The 23,789-nt window shown below is 45.7% G+C and overlaps 1 protein-coding gene and 1 long non-coding RNA gene across 2 annotated transcripts in view; one reads left to right on the top strand and one right to left on the bottom strand.

Moving 5' to 3' along the window:
- The window catches only part of LOC308317687 (2-oxoglutarate dehydrogenase complex component E1-like), a 64,574-nt gene that overhangs the window by 38,625 nt on the left and 2,160 nt on the right, over window positions 1-23,789 (top strand). The window contains exons 14-20 of the mRNA XM_080766893.1: window positions 461-611; window positions 1,940-2,067; window positions 3,136-3,314; window positions 5,687-5,758; window positions 7,330-7,461; window positions 7,838-7,910; window positions 17,441-17,601. Coding sequence (XP_080623019.1) covers window positions 461-611; window positions 1,940-2,067; window positions 3,136-3,314; window positions 5,687-5,758; window positions 7,330-7,461; window positions 7,838-7,910; window positions 17,441-17,601 — 896 coding nt within the window. The remainder of the gene's footprint in view (window positions 1-460; window positions 612-1,939; window positions 2,068-3,135; window positions 3,315-5,686; window positions 5,759-7,329; window positions 7,462-7,837; window positions 7,911-17,440; window positions 17,602-23,789) is intronic.
- On the bottom strand, window positions 18,891-19,922 carry LOC308317693. The gene is made up of 3 exons (XR_013964291.1): window positions 19,841-19,922; window positions 19,108-19,311; window positions 18,891-19,007 (listed from the first exon to the last, which is right to left on the bottom strand). It is a non-coding gene; the product is annotated as an uncharacterized lncRNA (long non-coding RNA).

The raw sequence follows: 23,789 nt of genomic DNA, 5'->3' as shown, positions 1-23,789 counted from the left end.
TACAGTCAGGTTGCCAAGTCTGCTTATTATTGATTCTTTCTGCTCACTAGAACCGATTATGAGAACTTCTGTCTTGTCCTCATTTAGCTTGAGAAAGTTCTCACTCATCCAGCATTTGATGCTAGACAGACGGGTCATCAATGGGTCTAAAGCACGGGGATCATCTGGAGCTACAGAAATATATAGTTGGGTATCATCAGGTTAGGGTCAGTGCTATCTCAGGGGCTAACGACTGACTGTTTGGTTTATGGTCAGTGCTATCTCAGGGGCTAACGACTGACTGTTTGGTTTATGGTCAGTGCTATCTAAGGGACTAACGACTGACCGTTTGGTTTTGGACAGGTCTGCGTGTGTGGGTTAGGGTCAGTGCTATCTAAGGGACTAACGACTGACCGTTTGGTTTAGGGTTAGGGTCAGTGCTATCCAAGGGGCTAACGACTGACCGTTTGGTTCCGGACAGGTCTGAGTCGCATCCTGAAGGGCCGTGCCAGCATGGTGGAGCAGCGTGTGTGCGACTGGGCCCTGGGCGAGTACATGGCGTTCGGCTCCCTGCTCAAAGAGGGGATCCACGTCCGCCTCAGCGGACAGGACGTCGAGAGAGGCACCTTCAGGTGGATATGCAACAGTGCCCTAATATATAGGGCTTTCACTTCTAGTGATTTTTACTAGTTGCTCGACTAGTCGAGTAGTACATTCTAAAAATGTCTTCTACATCCTGACAGTTTTTTGAAAAAGCTATGTTTCTATGTCAGTGGTTCTTCGATTTTTCTAAAATAGCAGACCTACAAGCTCGTAGCGCGCCAGCTATGAGCTTGTAGATCTGCTATTTTTCAATAGCTAAAGCATAACATAATGCTAACACCAAAAGGGGTTCCCGCCCCAATTTTGGTTAACCAGAGCCATCTAATAGAGTTACGATATTGAGGGGGCAGAAACCAAGTGCTCGTTGTTCATGCAGCCTGAACTGAGACAAGCCGGAGTTGGAAATACATTGTTTTCAACGAGGGCGGCGCGCAAATAAGAGCTATTTTAAGCATGTGTTGCAACATGACAACTGTTTTAAAGTATTGTACAGTGACAACTAAAGTCTCTTTAATGTTTATGTTGTACTATTACTACAAAACAATTTAAAATAAAGGGATTTAAGATCATTAAAGCTGGGCTGTTGCCTGCATGAGTCCAATGCATTTCTGCCTACTTCCGGTCCAGGTCTTGTCCCAGTCGGTTGTCCCCATTCTCAATAGAAGTCTATGTAGGAGAGCCTCCATTGGACTGAAGCCAATAGAAGTCTATGTAGGAGAGCCTCCATTGGACTGAAGCCAATAGAAGTCTATGTAGGAGAGCCTCCATTGGACTGAAGCCAATAGAAGTCTATGTAGGAGAGCCTCCATTGGACTGAAGCCAATAGAAGACTATGTAGGAGAGCCTCCATTGGACTGAAGCCAATAGAAGTCTATGTAGGAGAGCCTCCATTGGACTGAAGCCAATAGAAGTCTATGTAGGAGAGCCTCCATTGGACTGAAGCCAATAGAAGTCTATGTAGGAGAGCCTCCATTGGACTGAAGCCAATAGAAGTCTATGTAGGAGAGCCTCCATTGGACTGAAGCCAATAGAAGTCTATGTAGGAGAGCCTCCATTGGACTGAAGCCAATAGAAGTCTATGTAGGAGAGCCTCCATTGGACTGAAGCCAATAGAAGTCTATGTAGGAGAGCCTCCATTGGACTGAAGCCAATAGAAGTCTATGTAGGAGAGCCTCCATTGGACTGAAGCCAATAGAAGTCTATGTAGGAGAGCCTCCATTGGACTGAAGCCAATAGAAGTCTATGTAGGAGAGCCGCCATTGGACTGAAGCCAATAGAAGTCTATGTAGGAGAGCCTCCATTGGACTGAAGCCCCATGAAGTGAACGTGGGGTGTTTTTTTTCCCGTGTCTCCACAGCCACCGCCACCATGTTCTCCATGACCAGAACGTGGACAAGCGGGTCTGCATCCCCATGAACCACATCTCCTCCAACCAGGCTCCTTACACTGTGTGTAACAGCTCTCTGTCCGAGTACGGAGTACTGGGTCAGTACAGCACAGCACAGCACAGTACAGTACAGTACAGTACAGTACAGTACAGCACAGCACAGTACAGTACAGCACACAACAACCCCACTTTAACCATCATTTACTTAGGTTACTTTAGGACAGGGCCTTTCTATGTTTCGGCCCCCAAACTCTGGAATGAACTCCCTAACTATCTCAGAGCTGCTCCCTCTCTCCTCTCTTTCAAAACCTCACTCAAAACCCACCTCTTCAGGATAGCTTTCCCTCCAGCTGAGGTCTCGTTTATCCTTTTATCTTTTTTTACCCCTGTACTGTTGTTGTATCTGTTATGTTTTGCTTTGGGGTTTTTTTTCTAGTGTTCCCATGTAAAGCGCTTTGGGTATTTAGAAAAGCGCTATATAAATTTAAAAAATATAAATTATTATTAGGGCCGGGACTAATTGCGATTAATTTAGATTAATTAACTACAGATAAATTAATCGCACCTTTTTTTTTCACCGCGGAACGTTTCTCACTGGGCGCTTTTCTATAGTACTGGAAATAATAAAAAGTCACCCCATTTTGTGTTGCCTAGAACTGGAGGTCTGACAAAAAACAGTAACAATATGAAGTAAGTACAGCTTTGTGATGTCACTGAGATGTACGTGTTACTGTTACTACATTTTTTTCAGACCTCCAGTTCTAGGCAACACAGAATGGGGTGACTTTGTATTATTATTTCCACAACAGGTATATTAACAGTAAAATGTTGAAAATGAGTGGTATCCTGTAGTCACTATTCATTGATTCACTGGGATACCAAAAAACATAAAAAAAAAGGTTTCTCACTGTTCTCAGGTTGAATATTGATATGCGATTAAAATGCGATTAATCTAGATTAATTAACTACAAAGCCTCTGATTAATTAGATTAATTTTTTTAATCGAGTCCCAGCTCTAATTATTATTATTATTTATTATTAATACCAGTCGGCGCAGTTCGGCCGGCTGTGCGCCCGGGGCGAGTTGGTAAAGGGGGGCGAGTCGTTTTGGTATTCCATGACATGTTGGCCCCATCCATCCTGACCTGTATACGTTCTGTGTGTAGGTTTTGAGCTGGGCTTCGCCATGGCCAGCCCCAACGCTCTGGTCCTGTGGGAGGCCCAGTTCGGGGACTTCCACAACACGGCCCAGTGCATCATAGACCAGTTCATCAGCCCGGGCCAGGCCAAGTGGGTCCGCCAGAACGGCATCGTACTGCTGCTCCCCCACGGCATGGAGGGGATGGTGGGTTTCTTTTTTAAATATATATTTTTTATCCCACGACTTTGTAACACATTTTTCACCCCTGTGTCAATCATCTACTGTGATCCTGGGCTCTACACACACCAACCTGGGGAGAGCAACGGACTTGAAGTCATGCTTCCTTCATGCCTGAGTGTCCGAGTTGCTCCTTTACACCTGACAGGGGGGGAGTTTCCCTGTTTGGACGTATAGCGCGTGGAAGGAACACGTTATTCCAACCAGTTCCTTTCCCCTCCATCAGGCGCCCCGGCTGGCCAGGGGGAGGCAGTTTAGAATGGTGGGTTTCTAAAAGAAGAAAGCATGCGCGACTCCAACTTGTCTCAATCTCATAGAACGGGGGTTTTCCAACTGATTTTGACCCAGGGACCACCATCCTGACTATAAGAGCAACCTGGGGACCACCACTATTGACCCAGGGACCACCATCCTGACTATAAGAGCAACCTGGGGACCACCACTATTGACCCAGGGACCACCATCCTGACTAAGAGCAACCTGGGGACCACCACTATTGACCCAGGGACCACCATCCTGACTAAGAGCAACCTGGGGACCACCACTATTGACCCAGGGACCACCATCCTGACTATAAGAGCAACCTGGGGACCACCACTATTGACCCAGGGACCACCATCCTGACTATAAGAGCAACCTGGGGACCACCACTATTGACCCAGGGACCACCATCCTGACTATAAGAGCAACCTGGGGACCACCACTATTGACCCAGGGACCACCATCCTGACTATAAGAGCAACCTGGGGACCACCACTATTGACCCAGGGACCACCATCCTGACTATAAGAGCAACCTGGGGACCACCACTATTGACCCAGGGACCACCATCCTGACTATAAGAGCAACCTGGGGACCACCACTATTGTGCGTGGCGGGGTCCATCATAGACCCACCCCACACAATAGTAGTGGGGGGTTCATGCACCACAGGGAGCTGGAGAAAATAGCTATAATATCATACTATAATTCAGTCAATGTCTGAGTGTGTGTGTCTGTCAGAAACACAGCCGTATCTACTCACCGCCTGCACCAATCGCTCCCACTTTTCACACAGGCAGGGGGGCAAATATCTCACAACGGGTAAGGGCTAGTCTAATAAAATACAGTGATTTTGTTTGAATATGATGGAATATGATTAAGGATTACTGTGATTATGGTAAACTCACATTTCATATCACACACACACCATACAGTAAGAGCTCCTGTAAGTTATTAAAAGTTTAAAAAAAAACACCGGTTGAAAACCCCTGTCATAGAACATTTTACCGGGTGCACGGTCAGGAATCACTTTAGAAGAAGGAGAATACCGGAATAGGCACTTTGTTGTTTCATCTTTAAATAGGATGGGTGTATGCTGCACAGTCAGCAACACAACAAACGCGTTTGGGCCTACGGCCTTCGTCAGTGTTGTATACAGTATGCCTACGGTGGCTCCGGACGCTGTGGGCGCTGGGGGGCGTGTTCCCTCCGCCGCATCGTCATCAGCGCCCATACCCGAAGGCAGGGTTGGCGAAAGGGCCTCTCTGTGTGGAGTTTGCATGTTCTCCCCGTGTCCCCTAGGGTAGGTACCCTCACATGTTCTCCCCGTGTCCCCTAGGGTAGGTACCCTCACATGTTCTCCCCGTGTCCCCTAGGGTAGGTATACCCTCACAAAAAACATGCAGTAATCCTGGTCACTAAACTGCCTCCCCCTGGCCAGCCGGGGCGCCTGATGGAGGGGAAAGGAACTGGTTGGAATAACGTGTTCCTTCCACGCGCTACGATGTCCAAACAGGGAACCCCCCCCCCCCCCCCTCCCTGTCAGGTGTAAAAGGAGCGACATGGACACTCAGGCATGAAGGAAGCATGAGTTCAAGTCCGTTTCTCTCCCCAGGTTGGCGGAGGAGGGTGTGTAGAGCCCAGGATCACGTATCATATTTTGTTGGAATGTAAGAATACTGGCATTATGAATTTCAGGCAAAAATACCTGCCACTTTATTTTTTTTACCCACCCTTCTATGTTTAAATTAATTGCATTACTAAAATCTGAAAAACAAAAAGTAATCTATAAATTGGGTGCTTTTCTGAAAAATGTTCTTACACTGTACAAATAGGGAAAGCCTTCCGATATGTCTATGTATATCGTGTAATCTGTAAAGTATTGTATACTTTCGATTGTATACTTTTATGAATCTGTGCTCCAAACCATGTGATCATGGTCGTGAGTTAAATAAATAAATGATGATGACATTAGATGATTGACACAGGGGTGCCGAAAATGGGTTACAAAATCGTAAATGTAAACCTTTCCATAGTGGGTTGTGTGAACTAATGGTTGTTTCTCTCCACCCCCCACAGGGTCCGGAGCATTCGTCGGCGCGTCCCGAGAGGTTTCTGCAGATGTGCAATGATGACCCCGACGTTTTCCCTGTGAGTTTGTTGTGCGATAACTAACTAACTAACTGCAGTAGCTCCTTCTACACCAGTGGTTCTCAACCAAATGATGGTAGCAGTGTTGTGTTTTTGGCAGCAATTTTTATTCCAGGTGACATTTTAGTCACCTGGAATGTCTTAGTGTTTAGTCTAGTTTTAGTCGACTATATGTCATGCGATTTTAATCGACTAAATCTACAGTTGATTTAGTCGACTGAAATGTATTTTGGCGGGCCTTGATGCCGTCCTAATGACTGTTTTTTTTTTTTTTTTTACAATAGCCGATCTACAAGCTCACACCGAGTCGCAGCGCAACGCGTTGTACGAGCTTGTAGATCGGATATTTTCAGCATGCAACCAAGTGTAAAATGACTTACACTGGATCTCTTGTCCACTAGTCCCTTCCTAACATGTAAAACAAATTATGTATTGTATTGTATATGTATTTAACCGCTGACCCCCATCTGAAAATATGTTGTTCCACGGCCCTCCCAGAAGCAAAGATACCGGTATGAGTTAAAAACGTTCGCTCTGGAAGTATATATAGCCTATATTTCAAGATTTGCGCCACATTGATGACTTTTCAAAAATATCAGATCTACAAGTTCGTAGCGCGGCACTCGGTGAGAGGCATGTTGAAGTCAGAAATGAAGAGCTTAGTTTATATCCATCGGGTCAAAACCACGGAGAGCTCCTTGGAATTACGCGCGCCGAGCCTTTCTTTGTGAACGGTAAACCAAGGACTGTCTAAAGAGGACGAGACGCGAACGACCGTACGGGCGACGCCATGTTTGCTCCATGGAAGGAAAGAAACATGCGCCGTTGAGACCAAGGAAGCTGAACACGGAAGTGTGTTGGCTGCATAAAGCCCACTGCGCATGTTTCTTTCCTTCCATGGAGCCAACATGGCGTCGCCCGTACGTACGGTCTTCGCGTCCCGTCCTCTTTAGACAGTCCTTGCGGTAAACGGGGAAGTGATCGACAACGCACATGCGCGAAAGAGCAAGGAGTACGGTGCAGAAGGAGAGGCCAACAAAAAAAAAGAAAAAAAATCTGAACATTTTTCTCTCGCTTGATGTCAATGAAAATGCGACCCTGCAGATCATGTCTGTCTGTCTGTCTGTCTGTCTGTCTGTCTGTCTGTCTGTCTGTCTGTCTGTCTGTCTGTCTGTCTGTCTGTCTGTCTGTCCCGCTGTTACTGTATATGTGGACCTGGCCCCTTTTGTGCCCATATATGGAGCTGAGTGATTGCTGATGCAACACACTCCATATTTGGACGTATAGCGGGACAGACACACAGACAGACAGACAGACACACAGACAGACATGATCTGCTAGGTCTCATAGTAAGTGCTCACTGCGTTCGCAACAAGCTTGTAGGTCTGCTATTTTTTTAAATCGTGAAAATATTAATTTCAGAAAACTGGGTGAGGTGCCTGGCGAGGACTGTAACTGTTTGTAACTGTTTGTAACTGTCTGTAACTGTCTGTAACTGTCTGTAACTGTCTGTAACTGTCTGTAACTGTCTGTAACTGTTTGTAACTGTCTGTAACGGGTCCACCCATCAGAGCGTGCTGCCGGTGGAGGAGTTCTGCGTGCGGCAGCTGTACGACTGTAACTGGATGGTGGTGAACGTCTCCACGCCCGCCAACCTCTTCCACGTGCTGCGCAGGCAGATCCTCAAGCCCTTCAGGAAGCCCGTGAGTCAAACACACCTACAGGCACACACGCACGCATGGCATGCACAGTACACACGCACGCACACACACTCAGGCACACACACATGCACACACACACAGGCACACACACACACACACACACACACACACACACACACACAGGCACACGCACGCATGCACCCACGCATGCACAGCACACACACACACACACACACACACACACACACACACCTAGTGCATTCAGACATACTACTAGAGCACTTTTCCCCCCAAGCGCTGGGTCGGGACCCATTTGTGGGTCGTGGACACATTATTTAAATTCTCTCTCTCTCTCTCTCTCTCTCCTCCTCTCTCTTCTCTCTCTTCTCTCTCTCTCTCTCTCTCTCTCTCTCTCCAGCTGATTATATTTACTCCAAAGTCTCTTTTGCGCCACCCTGAGGCCAAGTCCAGCTTTGACGACATGCTACCAGGTGAACTGTCAGGTTTTTTTTAACAACTTAAAGGTTTCATGACATTTATATTTTCTGTGGTCTGGCGTTTTCTCTGGGATTTGGAAGCCTTTTGAGCTGCAATGAAAACAGGCAAAACAGTGAAAACTGTGACAAGTCTGCTGGCAAATCCCATTGACATATATGAGATTTGCAGGCTGTGACATCACAAACAGCCCGGCAAATGGGAGCACTTGTTCCCCACTTGGAGCCAGAAAACCCCAGACCACAGAAAATCTACTGAATGTTAAAAGTTCAGGGTTTTTTTTTAATGCACTTGAGCTCAGAAAACCTAAAAATAAATTAAGAAGAATTGAATGCCACAGACGAAAAACTGTCCAAGTCCACACTATTGATCCATAATGTATAAATGATTGATAAGGGTTCAGGACAACGAGGCCTTTTCGTGGAGGGGTCAGAATGAAATTTGGACTGTTTTTCGTCTGTGTTTACTCAATTACAAAAACTGTTATTTTTATGTCACAATCCCTTTAAGTCATATGGGTCATATGTATACAAATATTTTACTGGTAATGCCACATCAAACGCTAGGTTGAAAGTGCAATAAGAGTCCCAGGGACATTTTATGAGTCCCACTTCGACGACATTAGGAGTCATATTTTGCCATTTTTACAAATTGCAGCATTTAACTCCTATTTAATTTTATATAAAAACAGTACAGTAGTGCATCCCGTGGATGCAGAGGTCGTTGTTTTATTGCGTCCCTTAACTATAAACTGTGTTATGGGATGCAAAATGCACCCTATTTTAACCCATTCTGACCTAGCACCCATTTTGGTGTTAGCATCATGTTATGCTTTAGCTATTGAAAAATAGCAGATCTACAAGCTCATATCGCGCCACCGAGTGGCGCGATACGAGCTTGTAGGTCTGCTATTTTAGAAAAATCGAAGAACGACTGACATTTTTAGAATCTGATCTCAGGTCAGAATGGGTTCATCAGACCAGTGTGTGTCCAGTGGAAACCTGGTATGAATCTGATCTCAGGTCAGAATGGGTTAATCTCTGCAGTACTACTTGTTCCTAGTACCTACCGTATGTTGTACATGACGGAGTGTCATTTCTCACCTTGAATCGCGGTCTCTTATACCCAAGAGTCAGGTGAGAGATCGCAAGTTATCTATATAACTATGGTTCTATGAATACCGGATGACCGCCAGAGGCGGTGTTTTCAACACCTGGATATACATCGCGCGCACGCGCAGAGGTCGAATATTAATACCAAAATTGTCACTCGTGACCCCCTGTGGGCGTACCGATATAGGTGCCCAGTTCACAGGGTTCATCCTCATGAAATCTTTTCGTCAAGATTCCGAGTGACAGTGAACTCTGGCGGTCATCCGGTATTCATAGAACCATAGTTATATAGATAACTTGCGTTCTATTACATACCTACTGACCGCCAGAGGCGGTGTTTTCAACACCTGGATGACTCATACCAACAAGGTCACGAGGAATCTGCGCTTACCGAGGTCGGTTTGCAGATCTAATAGACAGCCAAACATCCATCACCACAGGGTGAGGGAGAGTCCGGTTGGCTGGCTCTAGGCAAAAGCCCAAAACAGATGGAGACCATTTGGCTGCACTGCAGCACAGATGTCCACCCCCTGGTCCGGCATGTCAAAATGCCTCTGGGGAGGCCTTGTGGCCTACTGAAGAAGTCTACCTCAACGCAACAATCAAAGTACATCTAAGTGTTGCGTTAGTCTCTGTTGAATCAAGGCACAGCCCTTCCTGTGCCCTTCATCACAGACAGACGGCTATGCCGTGCCACAGAGCCCGGACAGGGCACAATAGGTAGGTACTAGAATGCTCCATGCCCGGCTGTGGAGCAAACTGAAAATGATAGGCTAGCCAACTTGAAAGGCGGAAAGTCCTTGAAGACATAAGAGGGATTGGCGACTGGTAAATCCAGACCCATCGGCATCCCAGTCTCAGGCACCGGGCAGGGCATGAAGACAACCTACTCACTTCCGTAGAGTCGCAGTGAGGGCAAATGGTACTAGCAGATAGCCATTTGAGAACGGCCCTATCCAAGGGCTGGGGACAAAGTCCATCCCAACCTGGTAGAGTGGTACCTCGTACCAGATGGTAGGGGGGCGATTACTCGCCCCGTCAGCGTGGCTGATGGCATACCCACAATAAAGTGAGACCGGCGCTGTCCAGGGAGAGCGCAACCTTTATTATATGCCGGATGCACAAGAATGAAGTAGGGTTCGGACAATAGGCATGATTGTCAGTGGTCAATTTACGCCGCTGAAGGTGACCCGGGTGAGAATGCACCCTCTCCCTAAACTGTGACAGGGGATTCTGTCTCTGTGGGGAGGCCAAAGCACTTCATCGAGAAGCTGCAGTGGATGATTCGGCTGCAGTGGTAACCAAAAACAAACCTCTAGTCGCTATAGCCCGCCCAATATGAAAGACAAATTGAGGCGGAAACATGGAACCTCATACTTCCTGACCGGTATGGTAGCACCATACTACTGTGCGACTGCCTCTGCCTATCCTGTGAAGGATACAAGACACCAAAAGTGGCAGTGCAGAGAAGACTTACAAGAAGTCGCCTGGCCAGGGGTGGGCCAGAGTGTCCTGCCCTAACGGCCAGCGCCGGAAGGGAGAACTACAGTTGGCCACGCGCCAAGCGCTCAAGGCCAAAGACCCTGCTCTGCCGTACATATGCCGAGTGATCCGAAACATCGGATCCAAGAGGCTTAAATGGGAAGCATGTCCGCCACCTGGGCTGTATACCCAACAAGAGCATTGCTATGAAACCGGCAAGATGAGGCAAGACCTCCTGCAGAGACTGACTGGATCGAGCGACCCCTTAATGGGTCGGAAGATCTACTGTTGACATGTGTTACGAACAAAGTCTAAACATCCCAAGGGCCAAGTCCACTGCACACTGGCTGTGTACATCACAGACACTGGCTGGAGGTGGTAGGCAGTAGAGCGAAGCACGCTCTTACTCAAATGCCTGTACATAACTGAAACAGTAACCCAACCGTATCCACGGTGGTAGGCAGAATTCTGGGGTTTGAGGCCCAGAAATTATAGACAGGACATGTAAAAGGGTGCAATGAAAGCAGCCCTAGAGAAGCAACTGTCTATGTCGCTTCGGTGTGCCCAACAACCAGAGGGAGTGGCTGGCAGCACTGTACTCATCCAGGACGAGACAGGTCAGTGGAAGCTGTCTGGCAGCCCCCCATTAACTCTAAGAGTTTGAGCAAGGCCATGCTTGCAGACCATTCTCAATATGGCACCACCTGGAGCACATCCACTGTGCCCAGCATACATGACCAGATGCAGCTGGTAGGTCTGAGATCGAGGATCAGGCGAAAACCACCACCATCAGTCACAACATGCATCAAGGAGAAACCTTCAGTTGAACCAAGCTGCTTGTTCACCGTGCACTATGCTGCAAGGTCTGTTGGGTAGCAGGCCCAAACATCCGGCCTGGAACGACGGCAGAGTGTTAAGTGACCCACTGTACTTCCCTGGAAGTGGGGCCTGTTAGAATGCTGAGACTATAATCAATGTGCAAGCTAGCTCAGCTGTACAGTTGCACATACGCAACATGTGTCCCCTGCATTTGCCCATCGTATTGCTACTAGGAGCAATGAGCAGCCATTCTACAGCGCTCGGGGAGGAATTAGGGGCTCAGACCGCGACACCCATGGACACATTGCTGGCCGGATCTGGCATTGAAGCCGGGACATCCAGGGGCTCTAGGTCGCCAGGCGGGCTCACTAACCCGCCGTGGCCGCCCCTTGGGGCCACACTAGGCCCCAACATCATCAGGGCAGTTAGTTACCACGTAAGCTAATGCCTAGAACAAGCATCACCCATAGGTGCCGTGCCATCCAGGCCAGAGGGCCAGGATGAGGTGACCATTAAGGGACCGTTTAACACGTCCCAGTCCAGCTGCCATGGCATGGATCTAGTTGGCAGGCCAGTGACTCCACACTGTGTGCGGCCATGGGCAATAGCCATACTAGCTTGAATGCTTCATCTAGTGAGACCACAAGAGAAGCAATGCTGGCATTAAGTTCAGGGTTAGGGACCCTGTCTCGGTCACCCACAGAAGGCAATCTAAAAGGTCAGTGCTACTCATCACAGACCATGAGCAGCGGCTCTGCAAACAGCAGTAAAAGAGCAGTACCCATTTATCAACCCATTAGGACAGGAACAAGTCTGGGTTGCTGCTGCTATGCAAGTATATATCCACATATATACTTTCTCAATTCTTCAAATAAACATTTGAAATCATTCAGAGACCTAGGTCAGGATTCTGAAGGTGTTTACAGCATCGGCCCTAAATGGGTTAAGAAGTTCTCAACCTGAGCAACTTAGTGGCCAACAGTACCACCTTGACATTTCCCCTAGTTGAGAGAGCAACATCTCACAAGGGCTACGCTAGCAACGCAACGCTAGCATCCCCGTGGGAGACAAATCAGCCCCCACCACGGCCAACACAGTTGACATACGTGCCAGCAGTATGCAATCTGGATGCTGAATGCTAAATGCTGAATGCTAATGCTGATCTGGAGAGGAAGTCTGCAGCTCTCGGTGTGGAGCCGTTTCCCTCGCGACCAGATTACGGATAAGCGGTTGGAGATGGATGGAAGAAAGAACCACAGCCATAGCCTGTGTCCGGCACCCAAGTCGAAACACGACTACAGGCGCAAGTAACGGACCTCCTCTGTGGGACCAGAGAGGACCAGCATGTTGCCCTAATCCATGAACGGCAGCAGAGCGAGACACTAAATACTACTGGTTATGTAGTTGTAGCGAAAGAGCGAGAATCACTCAAGCTACAGTGTCAAGTAGCGAAACACACACTCAGTGTTTGTGTTAGGTGATGCGGTGGAGCGAGACACACTCTCAGTGCTTATGTTAGATAACGCAGTGGAGCGAGACACACTCAGCGTTTGTGTTAGGTGAAGCGGTGGAGCGAGACACACTCTCAGCGTTTGTGTTAGGTGATGCGGTGGAGCGAGACACACTCTCAGTGCTTATGTTAGATAACGCAGTGGAGCGAGACACACTCAGCGTTTGTGTTAGGTGAAGCGGTGGAGCGAGACACACTCTCAGTGCTTATGTTAGGTGACGGTACACCGTGACAGTTGCCAAGGCAGCGGAGCGAGGAACACTCTCTTAATGCCTATATGGGCACTACACCGAAACGGCACTGAATGAGTTATATTAATTAATTAAATAAATCAAATCAGCCCTCGGCGTTGAATGGGTTAACCAATACAACCAAAATATAACCACACTGTAGCAGGCCTTGCTGAAATACAGTGGCAGGCGGCAGAGGTACACTCTCGTTGCTCACGTCAGCAGCACAAACACAGCACGCAAACGTGCGGCGCCGGCTTTAAACACGTTGACAAACAATAGTAGGACGTAATCAAAATACTATCCAGCTACAACGATAGCGGAGGAGCGAGGGACACTCTCGTTGCTACGTTAGCACAAACACACGTTGTGAAACAACAGTAGGAAGTAATCAATATACTATCCAGCTATGACAATAGCGGTGGAGCGAGACACACTCTCAGCGTTTGTTAGATGACGCGGTGGAGCGAGACACACTCTCAGTGCTTGTGTTAGGTGACGGTACGTCGTGACAGTTGCCAAGGCAGCGGAGCGAGGGACACTCTTAATGCCTATATGGGCACAGTGTTTATACTAGATGAAGCGGTGGAGCGAGACACACTCAGTGCTTATACTAGTCAATGGCACACCGTGACAGTAGTTCCCACGCTGAACCACGACAGCAGGCAGCGGAGCGAGGGACACTCTTAATGCCTATATGGGCACAGTGTTTATACTAGATGAAGCGGTGGAGCGAGACACACTCAGTGCTTATACTAGTCAATGGCACACCGTGACAGTAGTTCCCACGCTGAACCACGACAGCAGGCAGCGGAGCGAGGGACACTCTTAATGCCTATATGGGCACAGTGTTTATACTAGATGAAGCGGTGGAGCGAGACACACTCAGTGCTTATACTAGCCAATGGCACACCGTGACAGTAGTTCCCACGCTGAACCACGACAGCAGGCAGCGGAGCGAGGGACACTCTCTTAATGCCTATGTGGGCACTATGGCAGCCTTCATGCTGAGACACAGTGGCAGGCCGCAGAGCGTAAAGCACTCTCAAAGCCTATATTAATGCCAATCAGTACAGGGCAATTAATAAGAATTTAAGTTAACTCAGCACTTGGCGTTGAATGAGTTAACCGGATACCACAAAGTATTCACACCAGCAGCCTTCACGCTGTAATACGGTGGGAGGCAGCAGAACGAAACACACTCTCAATGCCCGTGATAACACAGCCAAGCATCTGTACACAGTATGTCATTAGTACTATACCGACATGGCGAAGAGCGGGGATCACTCAAGCCTGGGTCAAGTGCACAATATGATAGTGGCGGGGCGGAATATGCCCTCGGTGCTAGTGAAAGATGACCATCAGTACACAGTAAGTCAACAATACTATGTATGGCGAAGAGCGAAGGCCACTCAAGCCAGTTCCAAGCACACAGTCTGACAGCAGTGGAGCGAAACACAACCCCAGTGTCAGTGATAATGCAGCAAAAAGCATGGATCACTCAAGCTACAGTATCAAGTACATGACATATGTACTAGTCAAAGTATTCTGCTGTCTTGCCCCCGAGGAGGATCAGGGCAGTTGCTGCAAAGACAGCTAATGAGGACTAGTCCAAATAGGGATAAGCACAGCATTATATGCCTATTGGTTATCAGTACATGTTATGTACATGTATAACGCTGAGGAAGGCCATACAGGCCTTGCAAAAGGACATACAATGAGTGCTGGCATTTTCTTCACCTCAACTTATCAGTACATATGTTACCAATACTATGCAGGCGTAGTTTGATAACCACGCAATGGTAAAGCGATAGAAGCTTGAACCATTATATTAATAATTATACTGCCAAGCACAAACGGGTATTGCCCGAAAAGCAGCTGAGCGGCACACTCAAGCTATGAGATACAAACACTATGCGTATCTCAGATAGCAGTATACACTCAAGTTAAGCAGTGACGTTAAGCACGCTACACACAGTGACAACATTGTCATATTCCTGCTTGATATAACGAGCAAAACAAACTAGCAAGTCAGCACTGAGCTGAGTTTACAACTTGACCTGCATTTTGAAAAAGTTTGTTCCTTAACCAGAAATCGTCTGGGGAGGAACGCTCATTAACGTCACGACCACACAAAACTCTTATTGGTAGGCATCGGTGCAAACGCAACCGAGCGCCACATACATGTGGTAGATTGCACACCTGCGACAGAGCGAACACACTCTTCTTGCAGAAAACATTGCTGTTGCTCATTTAGCATCGTGCGGCCATTCAACATGAGTATTGATTAATAATCAAATAAGCGCCGCCGCGGTCGCTGTCGAGACGAACCTGCGCGACCACAACAACAGCACCACGAAGCATTAAGTTAGCTCTTGGTTAAATAGTGAACACACACAACCGCTAACCCTTAATGCATTAGTCGGGAGGATGGACGGCCCCTGCCGCCACCGACAATTGTAACAAATCATACAAGTTGGATTTCAGCGAGCAAACACTGACACCAACCCAATGTAACGCCAGACAGCAAAGCGAAGCTAACGCTGTAGCAGGCGCGCCCGCCGGGCAAGTAAAGTAACACAACTTACCTGTAGAAACAAAGTCCAACATAATAGTTGGACCAGGGAGCCCGGCGGGGAATTATCGCCGCCATGCAGCCTCTGGAGGACGCAAGGTGGCTCCTACCGAACGCACGGGGGGGATCCCCAGTCATGAAAAACAACAAACCACGCGTCTCTGGAGGGCACCAGGCAGCTCCAACCGTATCGGTTTCGAGACACAAAAGCGTAGCTGTTTCAGTTTCAACGACATGCGTAGAGGCTCCGTAGGCATGGCCAGCGTCGAGAGCCCCTGTATGCAGCCTCGAAGGACTATAGCAGGAGCTCAAAATAAATCGACTTGCGAAGGCGAAAAGATGAAAGAGGATGAACCCTGTGAACTGGGCACCTATATCGGTACGCCCACAGGGGGTCACGAGTGACAATTTTGGTATTAATATTCGACCTCTGCGCGTGCGCGCGATGTATATCCAGGTGTTGAAAACACCGCCTCTGGCGGTCAGTAGGTATGTAATAGAACTTGGCGTTATCCTAGACTCGGATTTAAATTTTAACAGTCATATCAAAACTGTAATTTCATCTGCCTATTATCACCTTAAAAATATTGCAAGAGTTAGAGGGAATTATGTCCAAGCAAGACCTAGAAACACTTATACATGCTTTTGTTTCCAGTAGACTGGATTACTGCAATGGTCTGCTCACAGGGCTTTCAAAACAAAGCTCTTCGTCAACTCCAACTAATTCAGAATGCTGCTGCCAGAGTCCTGACAAAAACTAATATGACCATATTACACCAATCCTAAAATCCTTACATTGGCTACCAGTGTCCCAGAGAATTGATTTTAAAATTGTATTACTTGTCTATAAATCAGTTTGTGGCTTTGGGCCCAGCTACATCTCAGACATGCTGAAGCCATATGAGCCCTCCAGAACCCTTAGGTCATCTGAGGCTGGCCTACTGATGGTTCACCCGATATCTGGAACAAAACATGGGGAAGCAGCATTCCCCCATTATGCACCACAAACCTGGAATAGCATTCCAGGTTACATTAGAAAATCCCCAACCATAGCCGTTTTTAAGTCAAATTTAAAAACGTATTTATTTAACATTGCATATCCCAATTAACTGTGTTTCTATTAACACATTGAGTACGCCAACGTGCATCAAAATAAAGGCCCTTATAGTGCCAGAGTAGTCTGATCGCTTTTACTCTGAAAGCCATGAACCGGAAATACTTTCTTAAAAAAATTGACTTGACAAAGTGAGCTCATAATCCCCGATCATCTTAATATATTTATATAAACTCCAAAAAGCGTTCATATTTTGCGGGAGAGACGGATGAGGAGCAGAAATGCAGCGCCAGCATATCGATCCATTCATCACCACGGAGAGCGCCCTGGATGAGGAGATACGAGTCATTCTTTCCGCCGCGCTAACATGGGAGTCAATGACAAGCTAATATTTGCACAGAGCGTTAGCATACGGCAAGCGAAAAGCGAAATGCCAAAAAAAAAAATAGGAATAATTCTGAATATTATTATCTCGCCCCGCGTCGTTTGGACGTCGCTAGGACGTCCACAGACGTCTAAGGTATTACTCGTTTCTGATCCTTATGACGTTTCCAGACGTGTTTTGTACAGAATGTGTTAAAGGTGGGAGTATCTGTTGTAATGTAATGTAATTGTATCTATTATCTGTATTCATTTTAAAGTGCACTGTTGCACTCTAGGTTTGTTTTTGCTCTGTAAAGCACTTTGAATTGCCTTGAGTATGAAAGGTGCTATATAAATAAAATTGCCTTGCCTTGCCTTCAGGCACCAACTTCCAGCGTATAATACCAGACGGGCCTGCATCGACCAACGCAGACCAGGTGAAAAGAGTGGTTTTCTGCACCGGCAAAGTCTACTATGAACTGACCCGCGAACGCAAGAACAGAGGCATGGAGGACACCGTGGCTATCATTCGAATTGAACAGGTGAATACGTGATTTGAAGTCGTGTAACCCATTTAATAACCTGATTTGGACCAAACCCAGTTTCCTCACAAACACTTTATTGATCTATCAGTCTGTGGTGTTAAAATGAAACAGATGGCTGTTGTTCATTGATTACATGTGACATTACATAGTCTCCCCTTTATCTGAATAATGGAAATATGAATTACCCTCTTGAACCTGCAGCATGAATATTCTGGGGGTAACATTTCCCAAAATAGCAGATCTACAAGCTCATTGTCTATTTGGTGTACTCAGAACCCCCCCCCCCCCCCTCTGACGGGTGGTAGCTCCAGGCACCACAAAGGGTTAATCAGGTGCTGCACATACACATAACTATTACTAGTTAATGCATAACTCTAGAAAACTATTTCACAAATCCAATACCGTGTCCACGAACATGGATTGTCGTACCATCTTTCACGAGTAAACGCAACACAGTCTTCTCCTCCACGGTCATTAGACTCACCAATCCCCCAGTACCTGTAGAAGTAGACACATTAATACATTACAATACCTTCACAACAAGGATTTTATCTGAATGTTTTTATCATGACTTCAAATTATATTACATTAGAATATAATGTAATACTGTATAATTTGAAGTCATGATTAAAAAAAAAAACTAAACATTCAGATCAAATGTATATAATGATTATATTATGTACGTACAAATTAACTGTACAATTAAATAGACAACGGATACAGAGTAACTGTTGTATTATAGCCTTTGATTCCATTTAGAAATAAATATGAAGAGGAAATAATGTGAAATGTAGTTTGCTGAAAATAAATGTAGTTGAAATGTTTTCTTTAACCCATCCTGGGCGGGAACCCCTTTTGGGGTTCTGTACAGTATGTACAGTATTACAAAATGTGATGCTGCTATCTAAATATTAGTTTTTCAGAAAACTTAGGTCAGTATTTAGAAGGCGTTTATAGAATGGGCCTCAGTAGAATAATGAAGGTAAAGTCTTACGGTGTTGTGGTCAGTGGTGTTCCATCCACCCACTTCCACTCTCCTTCTGTCTCTCTGTCGGTCAATCCAATCCACACAGTCTTGGATCTGACGAGTCTGACAACAAAGTCCTGGACAGAAAAGCAGCTGGTTACTGAAGTACAATGTGTACAATACTAGATGTGTGTCTCAACTAGATGGAGTAGGTTAGAGCATGCACTAATGCACATGCACGCACGCACGCACGCACGCACACACACACACACACACACACACACACACACACACTGCACCTGCTTCTCTCTGCTCTTTATGGTCATCAGGTCAGATTGTCTGGCTGTACAGAATGCTCTGCTGTCCTCCCAGGTCTTCCCAGAGTCAGTAGAGTAGTAGTAACACACACCATCACCAAATGTAAATCCATGTGATTCTAACAACAGAATATAACGTTAGACACTGTTTTTAATGTGATTAATGACAAAATGATGAACAACATGATGAATGTATAAACACAGTGACGTCCCACTGACCACAAAGAATCCTCTTCAGTTCGGTCAGGTTGGTATGTCTGCTCAGTAACTCATCATAACTGGTCTTCAACTGGTCTCTCTGGTCAGTCGTGGTGTTAAGTCTGGTCAGTAACTGGTCTCTCTGTTCGGTCATGTTGTTAAGTCTGGTCTGGAACTCATCATAACTGGTCTTCCACCAGTCTCTCTGTTTAGTCAGGTCCAAATCTGCAAGAAGGATAATCAACAAACTGATTAGTTGCGTAACATCGCTTAACTGCAGATAAGTTGCTCTCTCAATTTACTGTAAAAAAAAAAAAATGAGAGAGAGAGAGAGAGAGAGAGAGAGAGTGTAAAAAAAAATAGAGACCCCCCCCCCCCCCCCCCTTCCCCCCCAGTATCTCCGCGCCTGCATGTAGTGTTTGTCATTGTAAAGTATCTATGTGTCCACAAGGACAGACAGTTGGCAGACAGGACCAGGTCCTAAAGGTCCTAAAGGTCCACACTGCAGTCATTCATTTTGGTGTTGTCGGGATCTATAATTTGGGCTGTATATGCTCTGCGTCAATGCACTCCTAAAGGTCATGTTGTGACTTATTGCACGCACGCCACACACACACACACACACACACACACCAAATCTTCTAATATCAGAAGTGTTCTTTTTGGTGAACTGTTAATAAAGTAATCAATCAAACTATTCCTGACTCAAATATGAGACATAAAGATACAGTAGTGTTTATAAAATGCTACTCACTGAGTATGACCAGGACAATGATGCCAGCCAATAGGAGCAGCCCCACACACGCTGCAACAGCTTTGAAGAAATTCTTCTTAAATCCTGAATGTTGTAAACATCAGATTTTTTTCATTTTCAATAATGATTTTATACATAAATTCAGAGCACATGCATTGTGTTGCTACAGTAATATGATTGCATGTGAATAAAGGTTAATGTACCATTAACCCATTCTGACCGGGCACCCATTTTGGTGTTGGCATCATGTTATGCTTTAGCTATTGAAAAATAGCAGATCTACAAGCTCATAGCGCGCCACCCCAAAAACTATATGTAATATGCCTCCGCCCCCCCCCCCCCCCCCCATCTAAAAATATGTTGTTCCAGGGACCCCCCCCCCAGAAGCAAAGATTTGAGTTAAAATGTTCACTCTGTAATAATATATTATATATTCAAAGATTTGAGGCACATTTTCACGATTTTTCAAAAATAGCAGACCTACAAGCTCGTAGCGCGCCACTCGGTGGCGCGCTATGAGCTTGTAGATCTGCTATTTTTCAATAGCTAAAGCATAACACAAACACAAAGGGGTTCCCGCCCAAAATGGGTTAAATCATTGTATTATTATTAGTAGTAGTAATAGTATTTTTTTCTTTTTACCTCCATGCTGTGCTGTGTTCCCAGGGTCAGAACCTCTGAGGTTTTCGTAGACGGTTAGTTCTATACCTCCACCTCCATGCTGTGCTGTGTTCTCAGGGGCAGAAACACGGAGGGTTTCATAAGTGTCGTCGGTCGGCTCTGGTGTGGTGTAGATGCTGTCTTCAGACATTTTAGGTTGAGTTGAGTTGAGTTTCTTAGTTGAATTGAGTTGAGTTGAGTTTCTTAGTTTAATTGAGTTGAGTTTCTTAGTTTAATTGAGTTGAGTTTCTTAGTTTAATTGAGTTGAGTTGAGTTTCTTAGTTGAGTTGAGTTTCTGAGTTGAGTTGACTCCAGTTGAGGTGTGCACGTCTTCAGATATCGTAGTGGGTTTTCAGACTGCTCTCCTTGTACAGCTTGATGTGACAGAAGTCACAAGAGACTGAGGACATTAAAGATGGACTCTTTGAGAGAACAGCGATGTGGTCAAATTGTGTGAATTTCCTCTGCAATGACACCGGTGGATTGACTCATAATATGTGACCGGGGACAGTGGTTTGATATGCAAGAGGGACATGGTCATTTTCCAGTTCTTTACATATTATGAAACTGCACACTGTAACCTTTCATATGATGTATTGCTCAACGGTGGATTGACACATAATAGAAAAAGAGAACAAAGACATTAGGGCTGTGAATCTTTGGGTGTTCCATGATTTGATTTGATTTGATTCGATTCGATTCGATTCGATTCGATTCGATTCGATTCGATTCGATTCGATTCGATTCTCAATCCAAAAACGTTTTATTTTATTTTATTCAAAAGCATTTTTTTCTCCAGATTCAAAACGATTTTCTATTCAAAATGATTCTCGATTCCATACATAGGATTTCATCACATTCTACTCCAGTCTTGAACTGAAGTGACTAAATACTACAGTAACTTTTAAAATGACTGAAGACATGATGTTTACTGTGATTAGGGTGATTCTTACGTTTCATATCACAGACACCATGTAGTGAAAACTCCTGTAACTGTAACCAGAATTAATTTTATTTTTTATTATTATTATTATGAATCAATTTTAATCGTTCATAACGGAATCCCTAAAAGACATGCACAACCCCAACCCAAACTTGGGCAGGTGTGAGCGATTAAGAGCTAGCTAGTAGCCAAAAAGCTGCATGTGTGTGTGCCCCCGTATCATGGAGGAGTGACGTCAGGAGAAGGCTAATCGTTCTACACAATTTAGCTCAAGTCACTGAATCAAGCATTAACTATTTTTCCCCCCAAGTCTGTAGAGTTAAAGAAGTCCCAACTACAGTCATTTGAATTTCATACTTTGATGTTTCCGATAGATTTGAACCTGGGCAGGAAGGCTATTTCTCAGCAGAATGTTTAAAGCATTACCTAAATGATTCTTCCTTGTATTGTTTCATTCTGAATGGTGTGAAAGAGAGGCTGTTTTAATTGTACTGAAGATGAAGTCTTTGAAGAGTCTCTCTTCACACTTTTATACTAAGACAATTTATTGGACTGTAGGCTGTTGGGGTCAGGGTCGAGGTCAGGTCAAGGTCGAGGTTGGGGTCAGGGTCAAGGTCAGGGTAGTTGGTATAAGTGGTGACCCTCTGAAGCACAGCTCTGCACCAGATAGAACCCTTCAGAAAGGCCTAGTTGAAGTGAAAGGGTCAATGACCTTTATAGTGTCTTGTGAGAGAGAGAGAGAATAGAGAAGTTGGTAGAGTGGCATTACTGATGAAGACATGTCGGTGAGAGAGAGAGAGAAGAATAGAGAAGTTGGCATTGTGCCATTATTGAGAAAGAGCCTTACTGTCAGAATCAAGGGAGGGACAGGAACCCACAGGGGAGACGTTGGAGACGTTGCAGAGCTGCCAACTGTCCGTTAGACACACGTATTGACCCTCTTCACACGCACTCACGTATTTCTCAACAGTGTTTTACTGGTTGCCTCCACTCTGTGGAATGCCCTGCCCCTTGAGCTGAAGAATGCACTTTATACATCTCCTTACAACAGTGTTTCACTGACTCTATACATCTCCTTACAACAGTGTTTCACTGACTCTATACATCTCCTTACAACAGTGTTTCACTGACTCTATACATCTCCTTACAACAGTGTTTCACTGACTCTATACATCTCCTTACAACAGTGTTTCACTGACTCTATACATCTCCTTACAACAGTGTTTCACTGACTCTATACATCTCCTTACAACAGTGTTTCACTGACTCTATACATCTCCTTACAACAGTGTTTCACTGACTCTATACATCTCCTTACAACAGTGTTTCACTGACTCTATACATCTCCTTACAACAGTGTTTCACTGACTCTATACATCTCCTTCGGTCGATTTGGCCGAAATAGCCAGACCTAGTAGGTATATCTATGCCTAAAATCATAATTACAAAACGTTTTAGATGGGGGGGGGAAAAAACCAGAGATGATTTCAATCGAATATTTAGACAAAGTCATGCAAGGGGGACTTTCTCTGGACTTCATGGGCTAAGAAAATCAACTTTAAAATCTCAAAATCGGTCAGAACGGCTGCTCCGACGTGCTTGTGTTAAATCCTGACAGTTTTCTGAAAAACCTCATGTTTTCTGTGTCAGTGGTGCTCGACCTTTTTCCTGTCAAGGACCCCCAGAATTATATGTATTTGGCCGCCGACCCCCATCTGAAAATATGTTGTTTCAGGGACCCCCCCCCCCCCCCCCCCCAGAAGCAGAGATTTGAGCCAAAAACGTTGGCTCTGAAAGAATATATATATTCAAAGATTTGTGCCACATTTTCAGGATTTTTCAAAAATAGCTGATCTACAAGCTCTATAGCTACAGAGCTCTAGCTATAAAGCTATATAGAGCTCTATAGAGCGTCGCAGTCCCGCCCGCCTTTCAGAACGACGAGTGGCCCAGGAAATGATTCTCCATTCATTTTCTCCATATAGGCTTTTCAAAAAGTATTAATTTAAAGACGCCGTTACGCCGCGGACAAAGCCAACTCGGATCGTGACAAATCGTGACAAACGCTCTATACTAGCTATAGCTCTATAGCTAATTGTTCAGCGATTAAAATCGCTCAACGATTAAAATCGTTCAATCGTAGCACTAGAGGTTTTCAACGATATCCACCTGCCAGACGAGTAGGATGGATACAGAGGCTGAAAGGCATGCGTTTACATGTCCCAACGGGTGATTGAGGGGTCGCGCTCTACCGCAGCGGCCAATCGGCTGTCTCCACTAAATGGTTCTCGGGTCTTGTTTTCGTCCTCTCATTTGTCTCATCGTATGAGATTTAGGCAGAAATGG

Source organism: Protomyctophum bolini (assembly GCF_963924005.1).
Source record: "Protomyctophum bolini genome assembly, chromosome: 6".
NCBI classification, from domain to species: Eukaryota; Metazoa; Chordata; class Actinopteri; order Myctophiformes; family Myctophidae; genus Protomyctophum; species Protomyctophum bolini.
This window is presented reverse-complemented; position numbering and strand designations above follow the sequence as displayed.